The sequence below is a fragment of the Carya illinoinensis genome, chromosome 14 (genome assembly GCF_018687715.1).
Source record: "Carya illinoinensis cultivar Pawnee chromosome 14, C.illinoinensisPawnee_v1, whole genome shotgun sequence".
NCBI classification, from domain to species: Eukaryota; Viridiplantae; Streptophyta; class Magnoliopsida; order Fagales; family Juglandaceae; genus Carya; species Carya illinoinensis.
The window spans coordinates 17,934,420-17,957,092 of NC_056765.1; the positions used below are offsets into that span (position 1 = coordinate 17,934,420).

The following is a 22,673-nucleotide window of genomic DNA, read 5'->3' on the forward strand; positions in this document are numbered from 1 at the left end:
TGCCTTTCACTCCACCTTCAATTGCCCAAAGCCACAACACCCTAGCCCCATATCAAGCAGTACACGACACCCCCATATTCCCATAACCAAACAAGCCACAAAAACTCTAGATCTCACTTACACCATTTGGCCATAGCCTCCTTGGCTTGGCCGAAACCCTAGATTCTACTTTTTCTCATTTCAATTTTTCCTCCATATTTGATTGGTCATCATTCCTTGATTGACTCACTCAAATTCTATTTTCCCACCAAAACACATAAATTCCATTTCCTTCTATCCATTTTCGGCCAGCTTTGTCAATCTAGATCTCAAGATCTCAATTCCTACATTTTAGGAATTACACAATTCCTATCTTTTAGGAGATCTAATTGCTACCTAAGCCCTAGCCACTTTCCACTCTTGCCTTGGCCAAACCCTACACTAAACCCTAGCCAAGATTGCCCATCATCCATCCCTAGTACACAAGTGGCGCCTAGCATCCCAAGAGGCACATCGCCGTGCACCATCATCACCCAACCCGAGATCACCCAGCCCAAACACCATCCATACTTCCCACCATTAAACCCTAGTCTCATCTCACCCAAGCTCCCTTTGGGCTACACGTGATCTACACGAAGAAAATGAGTCCTATCGGTCACTTGAGAAGCAACAAGGAGAGGATATAACCCTTAGTGTTTGGGAGCTTGACCGATGACCCCAATAGTCAGCTACAAAGTGCGGTGCTTGTTATGATCCCACATTGACTAAATATAAGATTGGTTGGTGGTTTATAAGCTCCTAGACACCCTTCCCTTGTAAGCCGATTTTCAAGGGTGAGTTCTACCTAGGGGTTCATAACAATAGGCACCTTGTACGTGTTGGTTAAGGCATAACCGTCATCGATTCCAGATTCAATATTTGACAATTTTTGGCTACGTCTAAGAATCCATCTATAGATTAATCAACATTAGTGTTTTTTGTTCAAACTTTCTATTTAGGGTTTTAGTAATAATCTTGTATAATTAGTTTATTTTTAAAAAAACATAGGACTCTTAGGTTGTAACACGTGTTGGAGAGTGTAAAACTACACCAGATCCTACCCAAAGGTGCCCCCCTTTTCTAATTACAGCTTATGTCAAAGTCCATTTTTCCTAAGCGTTGGCCCTAGATTAAATTGAAGAATTAGGCTGGGCGATTTTACTCTCGTTTATAATACAAATAGAACAATTTTGCATACTAGATCACCATCTTACTCTTATTCCATTATTAATAAGATTATATTATTCATCAACTTTTAGTTTTTTCCTTTCAAAAAAAATTAATTAATAAGGATTGGAGTAACATTTTAATTAAAAATTAATAAATAGTGCCACCAGACATAAAGTTCATCATAGTGTAGATAAAAAATGTGTACATGGGATTTATACTGAGGTCCCGCTTGGTTAATCAAAATTAAAAATCTCATCTCATCTCATCTCAACTCATCATTATAACTTTTTCAGATTATCATACAAAATATAATAAACAATTTAACTTTTTCAAATCTCAATATAAAATTAATATTACAAAATTATATTATAATAATATTTTATTCATTACTATTCAAAACATCTCATATTATCTCATCTATATAACCAAACGGACATGCGAAAATAATGTATAGAAAAGAGATATAATATAATATAATATATAAATATATATAAGCAATTTAATCAAAAGAAATACTTTTGCCACAAAATAAAAAATCTATAAAAATAAACTTACAAATTGACGTGATATGATTTGATACATTAGACTATAAAGTTACTTTTATTGTAAAATAAATCTAATGTAAACTATATCAATTTATGAATTTACTATTATAGAATCATTTTGTAACTGTAATACTTATCATTTTATAATAGAGTATGAGTATTATGCGATCCACATAGAAGGCCAAAAGTTGTTTGTAGATTTTAAACAAACTAATTAGAGCACTAGCATTGGTTTAAGAAAAACTTTGGCCAGTTTTTACCATTTTGCCACTTTATATTTTAACTAACGTACTCAAAACTTAGGGTTAGTTTGGGTATTAGAATATTTTGATAATACTTTATTATTATTCATTATTTTTCAACTATTTTTTATTACTATTCACTACTTTTTAATATTTTATAATTACTTTTTTATTACTATTTACAGAATATCTGAGATACTTCACTATCCAAATACAACCTTAGTTTTTACTTTATATTAACCATCTAATTCTTTATAAGAATAAAACATTCATTATTTATTTTTTTATCCACTTTGTTAAATGGTCATATTTTATAGATCTAAAGGTCATATTTTACATAATTTTTAACGATCATGTTTCTTATTGAATTACCATATTTAAAAAATTATATATATATATATATATATACACTTTTCCAATAATTTTTTTTTTATTTAGAATATTCTAAATAAATAAAAAAACTATTGGATTAATCCAATAGTTTTAAAAATCGTATAGCCCCCATGTGGTTAAGTTATAAATATTTCTAATTCTTTATAAGAATCCAATAGTATTGTTTGAGTTGCAGAGAGAGAGAGAATAATAATCCTTAGGAGTTTGATAAAGATGCAGAATTACTGTAGCTATGAAAGTTGTATATGCCAACTCCAACCAATGTGACTGCTGTGGTTGGCTTAGGCTCCAAGTTTTGTTGGGCCTATTAAGGCCCATTTAAGAGTGGTTTATCGGCCTATTCAAAGTTTTCTCGTTCTCTTTCTTAATTTTTTTTCCCTGAATTTCAATTTATTTTTGTGAGCTTATTCGTGATGTTCTTGTTTTGTCATAGCTTATACAGAATAGTTTCCTTTCAATTGAAGCTCTCTTTAAGGTTTTCTCAGCTCCACTGAAGTTTTTCCTCCAACAAATATATTTTGATGCATTATCCATTGGATCTTTTCTTTTGGTTTTGTTTAGTAATTCTAAATTGAAAATTACACTTTACATTTCTCGAACTATCATTTTTTTTCTTTTTTTTTTTTTTGAAAAAAAAAACTGAAATTTCATTAAACATTAAGAAACAATACATTCATTATCTCTTAGAACAACAAACACAATCTCTGATGGCCACTCTTCTATCTAGACTAATTCAAAAACTAAACGCTTGGCATATTGTGCAACAGCATGAGCTACCTGATTTCCATCTCTCTTTACAAACATTACCCTCCAGTTAGCCTGCCTTGCTAATAGGAACTGAACATCTTCAATCAGCTGACCTTTCCACAAACAATCTACAAGATTTCCATTAATACTATCAATCACCTGCTTTGCATCACTCTCAAAGATCACATTAGAGATCCTCAGCTCACGACACAGTTGCATGGCCCTAATTAGAGCATAACACTCTACATGAAAGGTAGAAGGAACATGTGCCTTAGGAGCAGATAACACAATCTCTGCATCACCCCTAGAATCCCTCAACACTCCACCAATTCCCATAGTTCTGTCATCTTGTACATAAGCCGCATCAAAGTTGAACTTGTAAAAAGGTTCCACAGCTGGTTCCCATAACACACTAACCCTTTCTTGCATCTGAACTTTTGTCTCAGCAACTTGTTACTTCTGCATCAGACCAACCTGTTTGAACACTTCAAGGTCGTCTATAGCAGTTTTGTAAAGTATAGATGGACTTTGAAATTTTTGATCAAAGACCCACCTGTTCCTTTTAATCCATAACTTATGCAACACTACAGCAATCTGGTCCAGCTGCTCATCATCGAGCCTTATGGACAAATCCCTCCATAAAATAGTAAAATTCTCGTATACTGTGTGCCACTTCCTCACAGGACTAGCTGCTTCACCCCATACATCTATTGTAGCAGGACAAGACCAAAGAAGATGCAAAACAATCCCTCCTCTTTAGTGCAAACAGGACACAAACCCTCCTTCACAATCTGTTTTCTGGCCAATATACCCTTCATAGGAAGAATATCGTTGAGAGCTCTCCATATAAATTGCTTCACCTTCCCAAGAACCTACAAATTCCAAACTTTCTTCCATTGACCATTCCCAACCCCATCACTGGAAGGCTGTCCAAAAGAATGTCTTCTCAGATCAAAATCCAAGAAGTAGGCACTCTTAATAGTAAACCTCCCATTGCAAGAATTCACCCACATAAGCTTATCATTTTCTCCTTTAATACTAACAGGAAGACTATAAATCAACTCAGCATCTTCTTTGTTAAACACTACCTCTATCAAATTTGTCTTCCATACTCAGTTCTCCATATTGATTAATTCTACCACTCTAGCTTCAAGATCTAACATATTAATAGGAGTTTGTACCATATAAGTTGTAGGTCTAGGTAACCACCTATCATGCCAAATTCAACTATTCTCCCCATTCCCAACCCTCCAAACAGAACTTGCCTTTACTAAATCCAGAGCAGACCATAAAACTACTCTAAATGTGAGAAGGAGAAGATCTAATCTTAGACTCTAGCAAATGACAATGATTATAATATTTATGCTTGAAAACTTGAGAAACCAGAGAGGTAGGTTCCTGCAATAGCATCCAAACTTGCTTTGCTAACAAAGTTTTATTAAAACTTACTAGATTTCTGAACCCCAAACCTCCATTACCTTTCACTTGGCCTAACTTTTCCCAACTTCTCTAATGGATACTCTTTCCAAATTTATTATGTCCCATCAGAATTGAGAAAACATGGTCTCTATCTCCTTCAACAACATACATGGGGAGTTTAAAAATACTCATAATATAGGCAGAAATAGCTTGTAGCACACTTTTTATTAAAATCTCTTTTCCAACTGTAGACAATAGGACATATTTCCAACCAAACTATCATTTTTTGCAATATACCTTTCACATCACATAATTTTTATAATTATGTTGTAAGGATGGTATATGGGATCTGTATATATGGATGGACCCATGTACCACGCATTTTCAATTACAAAATAGATAGTAATTAAAGGACACAAAATATAAAATTTCACTCTTCAAAATGAGTGTTCTCATACAACCTCGAACAAAAATAATTTTTATTTATGGATATTATAATCCAACGGCTCCTAAGTGTAGAGTTAAATAACCCTTGGTGTAGATAGAATTAAAGAGTTGTTTAATTAGGTCTGGTTAGTCAAATTGGGTAATGAACAGCTCAAGAGATGTAACCTTCCTTCCTAAGTCTTTTTATTTTTATAAGTAATGCTATATATAAATTTTAAATAGATAAATTTTTCGTAAGTTTTTCGTAAAAAAAGTGGGTCCGACTAGAAAATAATAATTTTTTTTACACCTTTTTAATACACGTGAGGTTCATTTTTTCATAAAAGTTTGTGTAGAATTTATACAAATTATTTTTTTTTTATTCTATAAGAGAAGATGAGAAATGAAGGCATAAAAAACTAGGCTCCCTACCGACTAATGCTTAGTCAAAAAGCATAATTAATTAATTAATTAAAGCGTACCTAATCACAGGGTAACATGGAGTTATTAAAAATGTCAACTTATTAATGTCGTTGCATAATTCGCCGCGTAAACTTTCTTAATCTTTTTGGGTGATGCTACACATTAGGGGATTGGAATCTACACCTAATGGTAAAAGTATTTTCTTTTTTTGGCTTTTTTTTTAAACACTTAAAATATTTTTTAAAAATACCAAAAAGTTACAAATTTATTAAAATATACTTCTTTAACTATTAAGTAAAAAAATAAAAATAAAGATAAATAAATAAACCTAATCAATGGATTTTGTTGGTGGATGATGTTATAGGTGGAGTAGTATTTTCTTAATTTTTGTATTTTCAAATAATACAACTGTTATTCAATTTAGATTTAAAAATGATGACGTGGCCGTTATTCAAACTTGGAATGATTTTTTTTTTTTTTTTTTTGATAATCAGATCTCATTATAACATTCAAGTCCTTACAAGCATATGCCTATCAAGCCAAACAGCTTGAGAAACAAAAGAAGGACAATCATCCCACCATGTAATTACATCATCAATATTCCTAGCATACTTTGCTAAGCGATGAGCCACGTTATTGCCCTGTCTACTAACATGCACAAAAGTAATTTCCTGAAAGTATAGCATGAGTCTTTTAATTTCAGCCAAAACATATGCAAATTCAGTTAGGTTCTCTGAGTGGGAATTTAGAGCTTTCACTAGAAACAAGTAGTCGGTTTCCATCAAGACTTTAGGAGTTCCCCACTGGAGTCCAAATTGAAGACCCCTCAGCATTGCCGTAGCTTCAATAAATTCAGGATTAGGAACAGCAGGCTTGCTCTTGCTTCAGGCCACCAGTACACGTCTAGCTTGGTCCCTCAAGACCATTCCAACTCCAACTTTGTTAATGTCATCAAAAATGGCCCCATCTACATTAATTTTCAAGCTACCTTCGGGAGGGGGTTTCCAGCTGAGGACCTTTGGAAGCTCTCAGTTGCCCTTGTTGAGGATCTGCACTTGTTTGAATTCTGATTGCATTGATAGGGCTGTGGATAAAACAGAAGAAAACTGTAGAGGAGAATTATCATATATAAATTTGTTCCTTTTAGATCAAAGGCCCCAAGCCATCGCTATAAACTTCATGAAATCATCTTCGTTTCCCTTGTCCTTCACTTCTAGAATAACCTCCCAAAAAGGTTTCCCACGGCCTATCTCCCCTAGTAAAGGTTGAAACTGGACACATAAAGGGTAAATATCGAAATAGTAGAGTAAAGCATATGCAACATCCTCCCTACATAAATGACAGAAAATGCAAATTTTAGACTCCAGAATTTTCTTCTTCATTAGATTCTGATAAGTAGGAAGGATATCCAAAAAGGCTTTCCATGTAAACAACTTCATTTTGAGAGGAATTTTCAGTTTCCATAGGCACTTCCAAAAGGGGATAATTTGTTGGTCCCGGGATCCCTCTCCTGTGTTTTGGACAATTGCCAACTGAAGCTTTCTATATCCACTTCGGATTGAATAAAGGTCATTCTTTTCATCCAACCAACACCAAGAGTCTTCAAGACTAGGAGCAATAATAATCTTTAAAATCTGGGAAACTATTCTTGGATTGAAGAGAGTTATTAGTTTTTCAACATTCCACCAGCCCGTACCATTATCCATTAGTTCTTCCACTTTCAGATTCGCCTGGCTCGGGGCATGAAGCCCACTTTGTAACTCAGATGGTAGAATTCCAGGTATCCATTGATCCTTGAAAACATTGATTGCTGCCCATTACCCACTCTCCTTGCACAACCCGATTTTAACAAATCCAAAGCACTATGAATCCCCTTCCAGACATATGAGGAATTAAAACCAATTTTTGCTTCAAACAAGGAGCATTGTGGAAAGTACTTTGCTTTGAACATCTTAAAAAGGAGAGAGTTACAATTTGTGAGCAAACGCCAACCTTGTTTTGCTAGGAGGGCCTTGTTGAAATCATGCAGATTTTTAAACCCCAATCCCCCTCTAAATTTTGATATACTCAGTTTTTGCCATCCCACCCAGTGAATTTTCTTCTCCTGAGACTGGTTATTCCACCAAAATCTAGCCATCATCATTTCCATTTCATGACATAAGGATTTAGGGAATAAATAGCAGCTCATTGCATATGTCGGAATTGACATTGCTACTGCTTTTAATAAAGTTTCCTTTCCCCATTGAGAAAGCATATTGCCCTTCCACATCTGGATTTTCTGCCATAGCCGTTGCTTTATACCTACGAATGCTCTTTGTTTAGATCTCCCCACCATGGGAGGAAGCCCCAAATACTTCTCAAATTGCTGAGTGTTGCTTCCTCCCCACATTGACATAATGTTAGCTTTCACATCTTCGCCCACATTCTTGCTAAAAGCCATCGCTGTCTTTTCTTTATTTATGCACTGACCTAAGGCTTTCTCATACATCTCCAGCAGAGATAAAATTTTTTCATTAGTGGGGCCATCAGCTTGGCAGAAAATTACACTATCATCCGCAAATAAAAGATGGTTTACACGAGGGGCCCCTCTACAGATTCGTACCCCTTCTATCTTGCCTGGTTCAGCATTTCTTCTTAATAGGTTAATCAAGCCTTCAGTACACAAGAGGAACAAGTAAGGGGATAAGGGATCCCCTTGCCTGATTCCTCTATATGGATAGAAAGGACCTTTCGGGCTGCCATTGACAAGGACTGAAAAAGAAACTGTTGATACACACTGCATAACTAGGTCAGTCCACCTTTGTTCAAAGCCAAGTGCATTCATTATTCCCCTCAAAAAGCCCCATTCAACTCTATCGTACGCTTTACTCATATCAAGCTTAATCGACATGTAACCCTTCTGACCCACTCTCTTGTTTCTGATGTAGTGCAGAATTTCATACGCCATCAAGACATTATCTGTTATTTGCCTCCCGGGAACAAAAGCACATTGAGTTTCAGATATAACCATAGGCAGAATTTTCTTGAATCTATTTGCAATGACTTTTGATAATATCTTATAGAGGACATTACAAAGATTAATAGGCCTAAAATCAGCTACACCTATAGGATTATATTTCTTGGGGATCAAAGTAAGAAAAGTATGGTTTAGGTCCCTAGGAAAAAACCCCTGATTCAGAGCATTCAAAATAGCCTTAGTAACTGAGTTTCCAATCTTGCTCCAGTACTTTTGAAAGAATACCGGAGACATACCATCAAGACCCGGAGCCGTGGAAGGGTGCATTTGCTAAATAGCTTCCTCAACTTCCTTTGCCTCATAAGGAAGTAGTAAATCTGCATTCATTTGGGGAGAGACCTTTTTTTCTAACCCTGAGAGGACCTCAACAAACTCTGGATCTGAATCAGAAGAAAATAACCTTTGGAAATAATCAACTATCAACTCGCCCATTTGCTCTCCCCTTTTCCAGTTTCCATTTTCATCTTTTAGTTGTTTGATCCAGTTTTTTCTCCTCCTTACATTAGCTTTATGATGGAAAAACCTTGAGTTGCTGTCTCCTTCCTTTAACCATAAAACCCTTGACCTTTGTTTCCACATAAGTTCATCCCTTTTCCAGCCATTTCTGGACTTCCTCTCGGGCCACCTTGTGTTGAGGTAGTTGTTGATAAGCTGGGTCCAAATCTTCCATCTCTTTTAGTTTCTCTTTAGCCGAGGCCAGCTCTTTTTGAACATTTCCAAAAGACCTTCTATTCCATTTTGATAGCTCAACTCCACATTTAGAGATTTTGCCCATGAGGTCATTACAATTCCCAATTCCCTCACTTTCATCCCAAACTCTCTCTACAATATGTGTGCAATCTCTGTCCCTTATCCACATTGCTTCAAATCTGAATAACCGATGGCCCTTTCGCTTCGTCAGCCCCCCATTAGAGTCCAACCAAATCGGAGTATGATCCGAGTAAGCTGCTACCCCATGTTGGACATGAGTAAAGGGAAAAGCTTCACACCACATCAAATTTCCCAGAAACCGATCCAGCCTCTCACATATAATATCTCCCTCTCTCCTATTGCACCATGTAAAAGGTTTGCCAGAAAAACCAAGATCTCTAAGTCCCTTTTCCTCTAACACAGATCTAAATCCTGCCATTTGCCTTTCACTTCTCAGATTCCCCCCATGTTTTTCAGATTGGTTGAGGATCTCATTGAAATCCCCAAACACCAACCACGGACTAGTCACTCCCCTCCCCAAAGCTTTAACGATAGACCACACCTCCTCCCTTCTCTCGGTTTGTGGATGGCCATATACCCCCGTGATAATACCCACCCCTCCCTCAAACATAGAATTTCTAATCAAAGCATGAATATGGTGTGAAGAGTAATTTAAAATGTGCAAATTAACATCATCTTTCCATAACATTGCTAATCCTCCACTACAACCAAAAGAATCTACAACAAAACAATTCTTAAAACCAAGGGAATACTTACAGAAAATCCATTGAGCTACTTTCAACCGAGTTTCTTGCAAGAATACCACATCGGGATCTTCCTTCGTAAGCAGGTCACGAAGCGAACGGACTCCCCGTGGGTTCCCAAGCCCACGGAGATTCCAACTGAAAATCTTCATTGAGGCCGGCGGTGCTGTTCCACAGCCACCACCGATGCATTGGGATTGAGGGTTCCCTGCCCATGATGTTTCTTCCTGCTCCCTGTCTCCTCATTTGAGGCTCCACCCTCTTTTCTCTTCTGGCCACACAGCCTCTGCCCCTGCAAGCCTTCCTTTCCCGATTGGGAATTCTTCAGTTCTCTCGGATTATCAAGCCCTGGACGAGACAGGGCCCTCCTAGAGGCCGTCTTGGGTTTTAGAGAAAATGGGCCTTTACCAGCTTGCCCTTTAGTAAAAGACAGCCCAGATATTTCTGAGCCCGAGCTCCCATCCGAAAGGCCCAATACGGGAACCTCCACCAGGGTCTCCCCTTCCGAAGCTTCTGGAACCAACCCCGAAGGTTCTCCGTCGGTCGGCGCCTCTCCTTCCACCTCAACTATCTCTCTTCCTTCGGTCTGGTTCGGTTCCTTTAGAACAATGGATTCTCCCCCTTCGTTCGTCCCCTGGAGCTGCCCAGTAACCACATCTTTGGTTGAGTCGGGATCCCCCTCGTTTGCTAGCACTATGGGTTCCGAAAAAGGAGCCGAGTCTCCTCCCGATGGTTTTTTGGCCTTCGTTTCCGTGGTGGTTCCGGAAGCCCCTGCCGATGGTCTTTCACTCCTTGTCCTGGGTTCCCATTTGCCTTCTCGTCGAGTGGAGCTGAAATTTTCCCTCATCCAATCACCATATGGGAACTGCTCAGGGGAATCGCCCATTGGAGCATCTTCGCATTCCCTGACTGTATGACCTAGGGTCCCACAGAAATAACACATATCCGGCAGCCGTTCGTACGAGAACCGAACCCAACACGACCCACCTTCACCCACTTTCAATCGTTTCCTCCTCTGAAGGGGTTGGGATATATCTATCAGAATTCTTACCCTCATGTATTCACCCCATTCAAACTCTCCTTTCTCTAAATCAACTTCAATAACTTCTCCCAGCATGTTTCCCACTAGATTTCCAACATAGGAATTTCGGGCCATTAAGGGAAGGTCATGTATACGTACCCAAAAGGCCGCATGCTTTATTTGAATCGAATTGATTTGCATCGAGCCTTCGAAAGGTTTGATGAGGAGCAGCTATTTGTCAAAATGCCAAGGTCCATTCCTCTCCACTTTCGATTTATCTCCCTCGTTTTTGAACTCAATCAGCGTAAATACCGTGTTCAGATCCCTGAACTTTTAACTGGTCTCCACACTTTCTTCATAGTAGCCTTGAGCGCATCATGGTTATAATGCTTTCTAGTGAGTAAGCACATTATCAGACAATGCTTTCCCCTATTCAGAACCTCCTCTACTATTCTTGTATCAACGAATACCTCTTCATTCTCCTTCTCTGTTAGGGACAACGAAGCGTACAAAGAGTCCAAATCCCCAGTCATCTTTCTTCTTTCGAAAAAACTCGTACGCCGACGAGAAAGGAAAAACCCCTACTCTAGAGACGAGAGAGGACAAAATGAAATCGTAGATTAAACTTGGAATGATTTTAAAAACACGCTTCTGGTTTATTATATTATATTACTCATTCAAAACCGACTTTAAAGTCAATCACGTGTTCTGAAAAAAAAAAGGTTAAATTCTATCCCTTTCAATTTAAAGAATTGTGAGCTATTGCATGTTCTAGTTTTCTTTTTTGATTCATGGCATCTGGAGTGTGACTATAGTCAGAGCGGCCTTTTATTTTTGGGTATACAACTTCTTTATTGAATTAATGAAAACAAAATTGATATCTAGACAACCACGTTACAACTTTTATACATTAAGCATATAATATTTAAATATTAATTTATATAAAATTTATAGAATATTTATTTAATTTTAATGAATTTGAATTTAAGAAATAATAAAACTTAGTGATTAGTTGTATAAGAATATAGTGTGGCTGTCTACTTATCATTGCTCATATAAAAACATAATATTCATTGCAGAACCCTTAAAATTATTTAAAAAAATTAAAATATCAATACTTTCTTATATTACTTGATGTAACAAACTAAGATGTCGAGGGTGTCAAATCATACGTTGAAATAATAGGTGACGTTTCTCAACCGCGCGCTACAATTGAGTTCTCTCCTTATAAAACATCACCAGATCACAATATCATGATATCCTCACATCAAATTAGCTAGCACTCCCCACGCCATCACAACTAATAATAAATATGAACGGCGCATCCTTGCTAGCTCCCATTGCTCAGAGGTAATAATAAAAAGCAAAGCTTTTGGTACCTTTTTGCGTTAATTTCCTTTCATAATATTATTCTCCTTCTCTCCATAATTTATATCATTCGTTGTGATATTTCGAGATTTTCCATAATAAAATTTAGAATATGCAGATTAGCAGGTAAGGTTGCTTTGATAACCGGAGGTGCAAGTGGAATCGGCGAGAGTACGGCAAGACTATTCGCTAAACATGGTGCTAAGGTCATCATTACTGACATCCAGGACGAGCTTGGTTTCTCGGTTTGCCAAGACAAAAGCATCAATGGTGCCATTTCCTATGTCCACTGCGATGTCACTAGCGAGTCTGATGTCCAGAATGCTGTCAATACTGCGGTGTCAAAGCATGGAAAACTCGACATAATGTTCAACAATGCAGGCTATGCTGGCCAAGGCAAAGCAAACATCTTAGCCGTCGAGCCAGAGGGTTACAAGAGATCTTTTGATGTGAATGTCTTGGGCTCATTTCTTGGGGCAAAACATGCGGCCAAAGTAATGATTCCAGCAAAAAGGGGCACCATTCTATTCACCGCAAGCTGTGCAACACAGTCACATGGATTGACCTCGCACATCTACACAGCAGCCAAGCATGCCGTTGTGGGACTAACAAAGAATTTATGCGTTGAGTTGGGGCAGTACGGAATTAGAGTCAACTGCATATCACCACATGGTGTGGCCACTCCTATGCTCCTAAAACACATGGGAATAGACGAGAAGAAAAAGGCGGAAGAGATTATATCCTCCTCGGCAAATTTGAAAGGGCCAGTTTTGGAAGTAGGAGATTTGGCAGAGGCAGCGTTGTTCTTAGCAAGCGAGGAGTCCAAGTACGTGAGTGGGGTCAACCTTGTCGTGGATGGGGGTTTTAGTACAACCAATGCAGCTTTTGAACAGAGCACAAAAAAGTTCTTCACCTAAGAACAAAAACATTATGGTTATCTTTTGTCCAAGCTTATTTCTATATATATATATATATATAGATATATATGCATGTTTTCATTAGCGTACCTACGGGTTGCAATCGTAATCTTTGTATGTTGAGATCTAAATAATTTCCCATGAAGTTATAATAAATTCATGGGGCCATGATGAATAAATAAAATTTAATAGCATATTCGGTTTCTAATCTTGAATTGAGTATTTTATTCTTTATAAAGAGGTTTTTTTTCATTACTATATTAATATTTAAGGTAGGGGTATGTGCAAGGTGCATAATTGTGTGATAGCACAGTAATTGAGTTGCGGAGAGCTATTTATCATGAGAATTTGAAGTTGGTTAGCACACAAAGTGACGAACAAACAATCATGACATTAATTTCTTAAATTAGACTCGTATTGGGCACATCATGTAATTTCGTTGGGTTCAAATTTTCTAATAGGATGAGAGTACCACATTACAGTACCATATATAGGAGTACTTAAGAATTATTAACCAACAAAACCGAGCAATTTCTAGCTTGTAACCTTAATCACTGCCAGTCCAAATGACTCCCCATGTAGCTAGTCATGACTTAACCATGACATTCAATTTGCCAATTACACAACTAGAGTTTTTGTTACAGTTTTAGCAAGAAAATAAGGATTTTGTCAAGCTGGAAGTACTATCTAATTGAAAGTCTATTTATATATTTTTTGACACACCAACACATTATTGGATTGAGTCCCAAACTGATGGAGTAATATTAGTATTTTAGTTCTTTTCTAACAATAATGCTTCCACAATATGTGATGTATTGACAAAACTTAGGCAAAGTTGTAGTTGACTTAGCCAAAGGCTCGAGGAAAGTGAAAACTGCTTATGCACTAGTGATTGTCATTTTTCCCAGTGAACTAATTAAACAAGAGGATCACCGTATATTTATGTGTAATAGGTGATGTATGTGATCTTACGTTACTTAAGAATGTGAAATTTTTACTTTTTATAATAATTATAATGGGACTCTAATTATACCATTAATATAAACATTGAACCTGTATAGCCACATGGTCAAAACCATAACCAATTTGTCATGGTGCATGATGTTTCATTTGTTCTGTCCTACATGCATTGGTCAATATAGGTGTCTCGTTATTGATGGGGTTGGATATTTGTTTTTGAATGTTTGAATTTAAGCTTGGTCCATATAGGTGTCGTGCTTGAAACTTTGAATCTAGATACAACGTGATTTATAACTTTGAACAAATAGCTCATCAGTTGATCATGGTACATATAGGCGTCCCGAATGACTAGTACGGTATACAGATTAGTTGCAACATTTCAACATCTTAAGGGCAGGCATGCAAGAAGATGATCATAATGACTATATGGCAAAAAACTATTCTTCTGTTTCTAAAACCTGGACTACAAATGTTGTTAGAATAGTTAGTGTGTCAGTGTTAGAATTCCACATGCATTGTTTGTGAATGTTCATTGTATAACCTTCGGTCTCCTATATATAGCTACCCTGTATATATAGTATATTCATTAGGACTGTGCAACTGATTTCTGAACCAGTATACCGAGGTTCCGAACTGGATACCCAAGTATATCCAGCCCCAAACCCGAGTTAACCCAATTTTTTTTCTTCAAAAGCTTGTATGTTATTTTTTTTTCAAGAAAAAAGATTATTGAGAAGCAGTATTTTTTTTTTTAATCTAAAAGCCTAAAATATATCAAAATGGAAAACTAAATGATTCAAAACTTTTTTCCTAAGCTGCTGCAAAACCTGTAGCATAAGATATAAAATATTAACTAAGAAGTATTAATATGAACTTATTAATTAATTAGAATGATCAGAAACGTGACCCGGCCAAGTAAGTATGATGGATTTATACACTATGACAACATGAACAAATCAAGGTGCCAACATAGCACACGAGCTCCTTACATAGACCCAAGTAAGACTACCTAATTTGAAATGAGCAAGTAAATGTCATACAGGTGCAGAGGTGCCATCGTTATTTTTTCTATCAAAAGAAGAATCTTTATTTTGCATATTCTAAATTTGGTAATCCATCCGTGCAATACAATTCAATACAATTTTCAGTTCAATTTGCATGAGAGAAAGGATGATTTCCAGTTCAATAAAATTTCACCAAATTGTGTATATTGGCGTACAATTTGACAACTACATATGTTTCAAACAAAAACATCCGTATACCCGGACTAATCCAGTCTGAAACCCAATCAGGATTTAAAACTCGGGTTCCGGGCCGGGTATACCCGAATTCCTGGTCTAGTACCCGGTTGAACACCGCTAAATGTTTGACCTTTCCACTAACCTATTGTGGAGAAGAATGATTTGTCACTACATTCAACAACAAAAACTAAGAAGAAAGTCCTAACAATAGGCATGGCAATAATCGTCCGGAGCTAGAAAAGACCTAGCACACAGTTAGTCCGTATGAGTGCCGAGATCGCTATGGACATCGACTACGAAGCGTGATGGTTGTTATGATCCCACAATGACTAAATATGAGATTGGTTGGTGGTTTATAAACTCCTAGACATTCTTCCCTTGTAAGCCGGTTTTCAAGGGTGAGTTCTATAAGGGTTCATAACAATAGGTGCCTTGTACCTCTAAGAATCCATCTATAGCTTAATTAGCATTAGTGTTTTTTATTCATACTTTCTATTTAGCGTTTTAGTAATAATCTTGTATGATTAGTTTATTTTTAAAAAAACATAGGACTCTTAGGTTGTAACACGTGTTGAAGAGTGTAAAACTACACCAGATCCTACCCAAAGGTGCCCCCCTTTTCTAATTACAGCTCATGTCAAAGTCCATTTTTCCTAAGCGTTGGCAGCTAGATTAAATTGAAGAATTAGATTGGGCGATTTTACTCTCGTTTATAATACAAATAGAACAATTTTGCATACTAGATCACCATCTTACTCTTATTCCATTATTGATAAGATTATATTATTCATCAACTTTTAGTTTTTTTCCTATTTAAAAAAAAAAATTAATTAATAAGGATTGGGAATTTGGGGTAACATTTTAATTAAAAATTAATAAATAGTGCCACCAAACATAAAGTTCATCATAGTGTAGATAAAAAATGTGTACATGGGATTTGGGGCCCCGCTTGGTTAACCAAAACCAAAAATCTCATCTTATCTCATCTTAACTCATCATTACAAATTTTTCAAATCCTCATACAAAATATAATAAATAATTTAACTTTTTTAAATCTCAATATAAAATTAATATTAAAAAATTATATTATAACAATATTTTATTCATTAATATTCAAAATATCTCATCTTATCTCATCTGTGTAACCAAACAGGCATGTGAAAATAACGTATAGAAAAAGAGATATAATATAATATATAAAAGCAATTTAATCAAAAGAAATACTTTTGTCACAAAATAAAACAATCTATAAAAATAAACTTACAAATTGACGTGACATGATGTGATATATTAAATTATAAAATTATTTTTATTGTAAACTAAATCTAATATAAACCGTATCAATTTATGAATTTACTATTATAGAATCATTTTGTGACTGTAATACTTCTCATTTTATAATAGAGTGGGAGTATTATGCTATCCACATGGAAGAACAAAGGTTGTTTGTAGATTTTAATCAAACTAATTAGAGCACTAGCATTGGGTTAAGAAAAGCTTTGGCCAGCTTTTAGCTATCTTGCCACTTTATATTTTAACTACCGTTCTCAAAACTTAGGATTAGTTTGGGTAATAGAATATTTTGATAATATTTTATTATTATTCATTATTTTTTATCTACTTTTCATAATTTTTTTTACTATCTACTACTATTTAATATTTTATAATTACTTTTTTATTATTATTTACAGAATATGATCTGAGATATATCACTATCCAAATACAAACTTAGTCTTTACGTTATATTAACCATCTAATTCTTTATAAGAATAAAATATAAATTATTTATTTTTTTATCCACTTTGTTAAATGGTCATATTTTATAGATCTAAAGGTCATATTTTACATAATTTTTAACGATCATGTTTCTTATTTAATTTCCATATTTAAAAAATTATATATATATATATAAACTTTTCCGATAAATTTTTTTTTTTTTTTTTTTTTGTTATTTAGAATCCAATAGTTTTAAATATCGTATAGCCCACATATGGTTAAGTTATAAATATGTCTAATTCTTTATAAGAATCCAATAGTATTGTTTGAGATGTGGAGAGAGAGAGAATAATATTTGTTAAGAGAGTTTGATAAAGATGCTGAACTACTGTAGCTCTGAAAGTTTGAGATGCATACTCCAACGGTCCAACCAATGTGACTGCTGTGGTGGGCTTAGGCTCCAAGTATTGTTGGGCCTATGAAGGCCCATTTAAGGAGTGATTCACCGGTCTATTCAAGGTTTTTTTTCCCCTTGAATTTCTATTTATTTTTGTGAGCTTATTCGTGATGTTCTTGTTTTCTCATAGCTTATACAGAATAGTTTCCTTCCAATTTGAAGCTCTCTTTAAGGATTTCTCAGCTCCACTAAAGTTTTTCCTCCAACAAATATATATTTTGATGCATTATCCATTACATCTCTTCTTTTGGTTTTGTAATATAATTCTAAATTAAAAATTACACTTTACACTTCTCGAATAATCATTTTTTGTAATATACTTTTCACATGACATAATTTAATTTTTATAATTATGTTGTAAGAATGGTATATGGGATCTGTGTATACAGACAGACCCATGTACCAACCGTTTTCAATTACAAAATATAAAATTTCACTTTTCGAAGCAAGTCATTTTCTCATACCACATCGAGTAAAAATAAATTGTATTTATGGATATTATAATCCAACGGCTCCTAAGTGTAGAGTTAAATAACCCTTGGTGTAGATAGAATTATAGAGTTGTTTAATTAGGTCCGATTAGTCAAATTGGATAATTAACAGATCAAAAGATGTAACCTTCCTTCCTAAGTCTTTTTATTTTTTATTTTTATGAATAATGCTAGATATAAGTTTTAAATAGATAAATTTTGTGTAAATTTTTTGTAAAAAAAGTGAGTCCGACGAGAAAATAATAATTTTTTTTACACCTTTTTAATACACGTGAGGTTCATTTTTTTTTTTTATAAAAGTTTGTGTAGAATTTATACAAATTATTTCTTTTTTTATTCTATGAGAGAAGATGAGAAATGAAGGCATAGAAAACTAGGCTCCCTGCCGACCAATGCTTAGTCAAAAAGCATAATTAATTAATAAATTAAAGCGTACATAATCACACGGTAACATGGAGTTATTAAAAATGTCAACTTATTAATGTCGGTGTCATAATTCGCCGCGTAAACTTTCATAATCTTTTTGGGTGATGCTACACGTAGGGGATTAGAATCTTCACCCAACGGTAAAAATATTTTCTTTTTTATTTAAACATTTTAAATATTTTTTTAACAATACCAAAAAGTTACAAATTTATTAAAAAATAAACCTAATCAATGGATTTTGTTGGTGGATGATGTTATAGGTGGAGTAGTATTTTCTTAATTTTTGTATTTTAAAATAATACAACTGTTATTCAATTTAGATTTAAAAATGATGACGCGGCAGTTATTCAAACTTGGAATGATTTTAAAAACACGCTGCTGGGTTGATTATATTATATTACTCATTCAAAACAGACTTTAAAGTCAATCACGTGTTTTAAAAAAAAAATGGTTAAATTCTATCCCTTTCAAATACTGTTTCTCACCAAGTTTCAAATGTTGATACCATTATAAAACTAATCCTCATTTTATATGCATAAAAATACCAAAAAAAAAAAAAAAATTGCATGGCAACAACCATTTTTAAATTTATTAAGAAAATATTATATATAGTTTTAATATGTGTAAATATCGTGAATTTTCTTTAAAAAATAATGAGACTTAATTTCTGCCCAGTGCTCTGAATATCAAAGTGAAGAAATTCAACCAAACGCAGGTAAACGGTGGGAGTAACTATGACTCTTTTAAGGTAGCCAAATACCTCGTCATCTAATTAGTGATGCGCATGAATGAATTAACGAAATTCCCACTATCCCTGTCTACTATCCAGCCAAACCATAGCCAAGAGAATGGGCTTGACAGAATCAGCGGGGAAAGAAGACCCTGTTGAGCTTGACTCTAGTCCGACTTTGTGAAATGACTTGAGAGGTGTAGGATAACAATAATTTAACTTTATAATATTGTTATTCAACTTTCTCTTTCCTTTTTCAAAATCTCATAAAACATTATAATTCAACTTATTTTATTACTATTTACAAACTATTTACTATTATTATGGTATTTATCAACTACTATTTCATTAGAAACAAGGCCAGAAGGTTACTGACAGTGATAAAAAATCTTGGGTAATTTTTAAGACCAAGTGGTTTCAACTTCATATCCATTTTCTGTCCTCTATTCCTAGCTGTCAGTTTTTAACACATTTGTGCGCTGCTTGTTGCTTAATATTTACTGTGTCTGTTTTTAAGGGATTTCATATGTAAGACTTGGGTTTTCTGTCAGATGTTTTATTGAAATTTGTTTCTCATAAGTTTATTTGTATATTTTTGGTTCCATTACCTTAATACGCAAGCATCGTGTAATTATTTTAAAAAAGATAAATAAATACAATATTGATATAAAAAATTAATTTTTTAATAATAGATCTACACTTTTTCAAAACAATTACACGACATGTCCGACTCCTATATGTAGCATACATAACTCTTAAAAAAATTTTCTAAATCTAATAGCCCTAGAGTTTAAATGCGAAGTTTCAAACCAAATAATGTTGGATTTATACTACTGCTCACCTTAGAATCACGACGCCACTTCTTGGGGTTGAAAAATCCAACGGTTACAAAACAAGAATAAGAGAGGAGAAATACCAGAGAAATATTTTGACCGATGAATTTTTTTTTTTTTTTTCCTTTTTATTAGGGTTGATACAGAACTACAGGTCGTTTTGCATGCTTCATTTGCTCGAGCGACTAGTGAACGCATCGTTTAGAGGTCAACAGGCATTAAATTGCTGGTTGTTCATAACTCTTTAATTTTCATAATCTTTACTGTATATTATATTAATAAAATGTGCATCTAAATTTTTTTTAATTGCTAATGAAAATGTTAGCTCACAATAATTTTTATTTACTCTATTTATAAATAATGCACAAAGATAAAGAAAGTGAATTTAAGGTCGTACATTTGTGCGGATTATTGACTAATTTATTATAAAAGTTATTCAGAATAATACTAAATACAATTTTAATTGAGATCAACCATAAAAAATTGATTTTTTTTTATTGAGTCTTAAATCTCCTCTAATTTTTGCAAAAAGAATACGCAAAACTTATACATACTAAAATTATATAAATAATTTTATATATAGCTTATAAAAAGGAAAAAATTATTTATACTTATAACTTTTATTCATGTAATAATAAGTGCTAACATGTCAATTATTGAGATGTTAAAAATTAAGAAGTTTAAAATTTAAAATTTTGAATTAAAAAAGAAAAAATTAATAAAATAGATCTTTTACTCAATATGTATAATGATGTGGGTAAAATTTTAAATACATATAACACTACTAAAAAAAATGCAAAAATATGTGGAAGGGTATTCGGTACCCACATCCTAATAGGCCCACCAAGTGTAATAAGAGCCCAATGGTCGAGTGCAAGTCTAAGGATGGGCTTTGTGGATATATATTGTGGATAATAAATAACACTTCCAACTGATCAAGAAGACGATCACTTTAATTAATACAGAAAATTTTCAAGATATACTTTGAAGATTGATTGTTATCACTATTGACACGACTCTATAAAATAACAGGTAAAGATAACACATTTACATATTCATTTATAAACTTATATTGAGATCACTTTTCTAACTTAGGCATTAGAGTTCTACCGAGCACCGACCTGTACCACCTTCTCATTTCATTACATGTATATGTATAATTGGTGGTGTGAAATATGTCCTTCACAATATGGAAACCTGATGACATGTCAACTCGTTGTTAACAAGTACGACTAAAATGAATTAAGTGGAGGACAAAAAGGTAGAATTAAGACTTTGAATTTAAGTTTGTGAATTAGATTCTCCATCGCATCTTATTCTTGCCTTAGTATTTGTTCCATCCTACTTCTTAACGTATCTCCTCAGGCACATTAAAAAAGTCTCATAATCTCTTTTTCTTTTCTTTTTACTTCATCTCCATTATAAGAATCGTACCTTCATTTATAGATTCTATAGCCAAGGGCTCGTATTAAAGGTTGAATTAAAGTGCTCGTAAAAGCAATTAATTGTTTGGACTTTAGAGATAAGTTAATTCATTTCATTCAAACTAGTGGGCTTTCATTTTCATGTATCCGTCGCTTTATGCTTAAAACCTTCTAAATCGAATAAAAATTTGATTAAAATTAGATATAAGTATAATCATTTTTAGAATTTTATTTTAAATCGAGGGTATTTTTTTTAATATTTTTTTAAAATTTATTTTACAAAAATATTCATTTAAAATAGAATTATAAAAAAACAATGTCTATAGTTTCCTTTGATATATAATTGGGTAATGACACCCTTACATATTCTTTACTGCTACCTTATTATCTAATTTATTTTCTTTTTATTTTTGCTATTTGAATATGGATTAAAAATTCAAGAATATGACATTCTTGCATAATTTAGGAAAAAAAAATATACTCAATCAACCAACTTAATCATATAAATTAATTCAAAATAAATTCAATTTTATAAAAATTAACTGAAAGAGTAAAAGAATGTCAATTTTTATAAATTTTTTAAATGAAATTACATGATAACGATAGTTGATTGAATTTATTTTCTTCTAAATTATGCCAAAATGTCATGTTCTGAAATTTTTAATCAAGGTTTAACGAGCAAAAGAAAAAAAAAATAGTTAGATAATAAACAATAGTAAATGAGGTATAAGGGTATTATTACCTTATATAATTTGGTTAGGCACTCAAGATATTGCCTCATTATAATTTTGTAGATATACATATTTGGATTTTTTTTTTTTTTTGAATATTTTTGGTTTTGTATTCAAGATTTTATCATTTGAGTAATGTAGAATGTTTTCTACACACCAATTTAAAAATAAAATAAAGATCTAAATTTTGAAAGAGATATTTTTAATACGTGAGTTTTATATTTTTGTATTATTATAATTTCAAATAATATTAAATGCGGATAAAATTCACAAATCATACCTAGATACTTGCTCAGGTGGGTTTGGGTGGATTAAATAGTAGTTCAAAGTAGATAAATAATAATAATAAAGTAATAAATAATAATAAAAATAGATAAAAAATAATAATAAAATAATTAATAGTAATGAGAAGTATTGAAAGTATTTAAGTAATCTCACTATTCAAACACAGCCTTAGAGAGATCCATGCTGTAGACAAGCGTTGTTGATTTTGAAAAGGATGCTA

At 33.8% G+C, this 22,673-nt stretch overlaps 2 protein-coding genes across 2 annotated transcripts; one reads left to right on the top strand and one right to left on the bottom strand.

The window, feature by feature from the left end:
* Positions 1-8,982: 8,982 nt before the first annotated feature.
* On the bottom strand, positions 8,983-10,005 carry LOC122293658. The gene has a single exon (XM_043102177.1). It carries the CDS (start codon positions 10,003-10,005, stop codon positions 8,983-8,985), a length of 1,023 nt encoding a protein of 340 aa, XP_042958111.1.
* A 2,061-nt stretch (positions 10,006-12,066) lies between these two features.
* Positions 12,067-13,367, top strand: LOC122294736 (secoisolariciresinol dehydrogenase-like). The gene is made up of 2 exons (XM_043103661.1): positions 12,067-12,224; positions 12,361-13,367. The coding sequence occupies exons 1-2, from the start codon at positions 12,187-12,189 to the stop codon at positions 13,157-13,159; spliced, it is 837 nt and encodes a 278-aa protein (XP_042959595.1). The 5' UTR covers positions 12,067-12,186; the 3' UTR covers positions 13,160-13,367.
* The last annotated feature ends 9,306 nt before the right edge of the window (positions 13,368-22,673 follow it).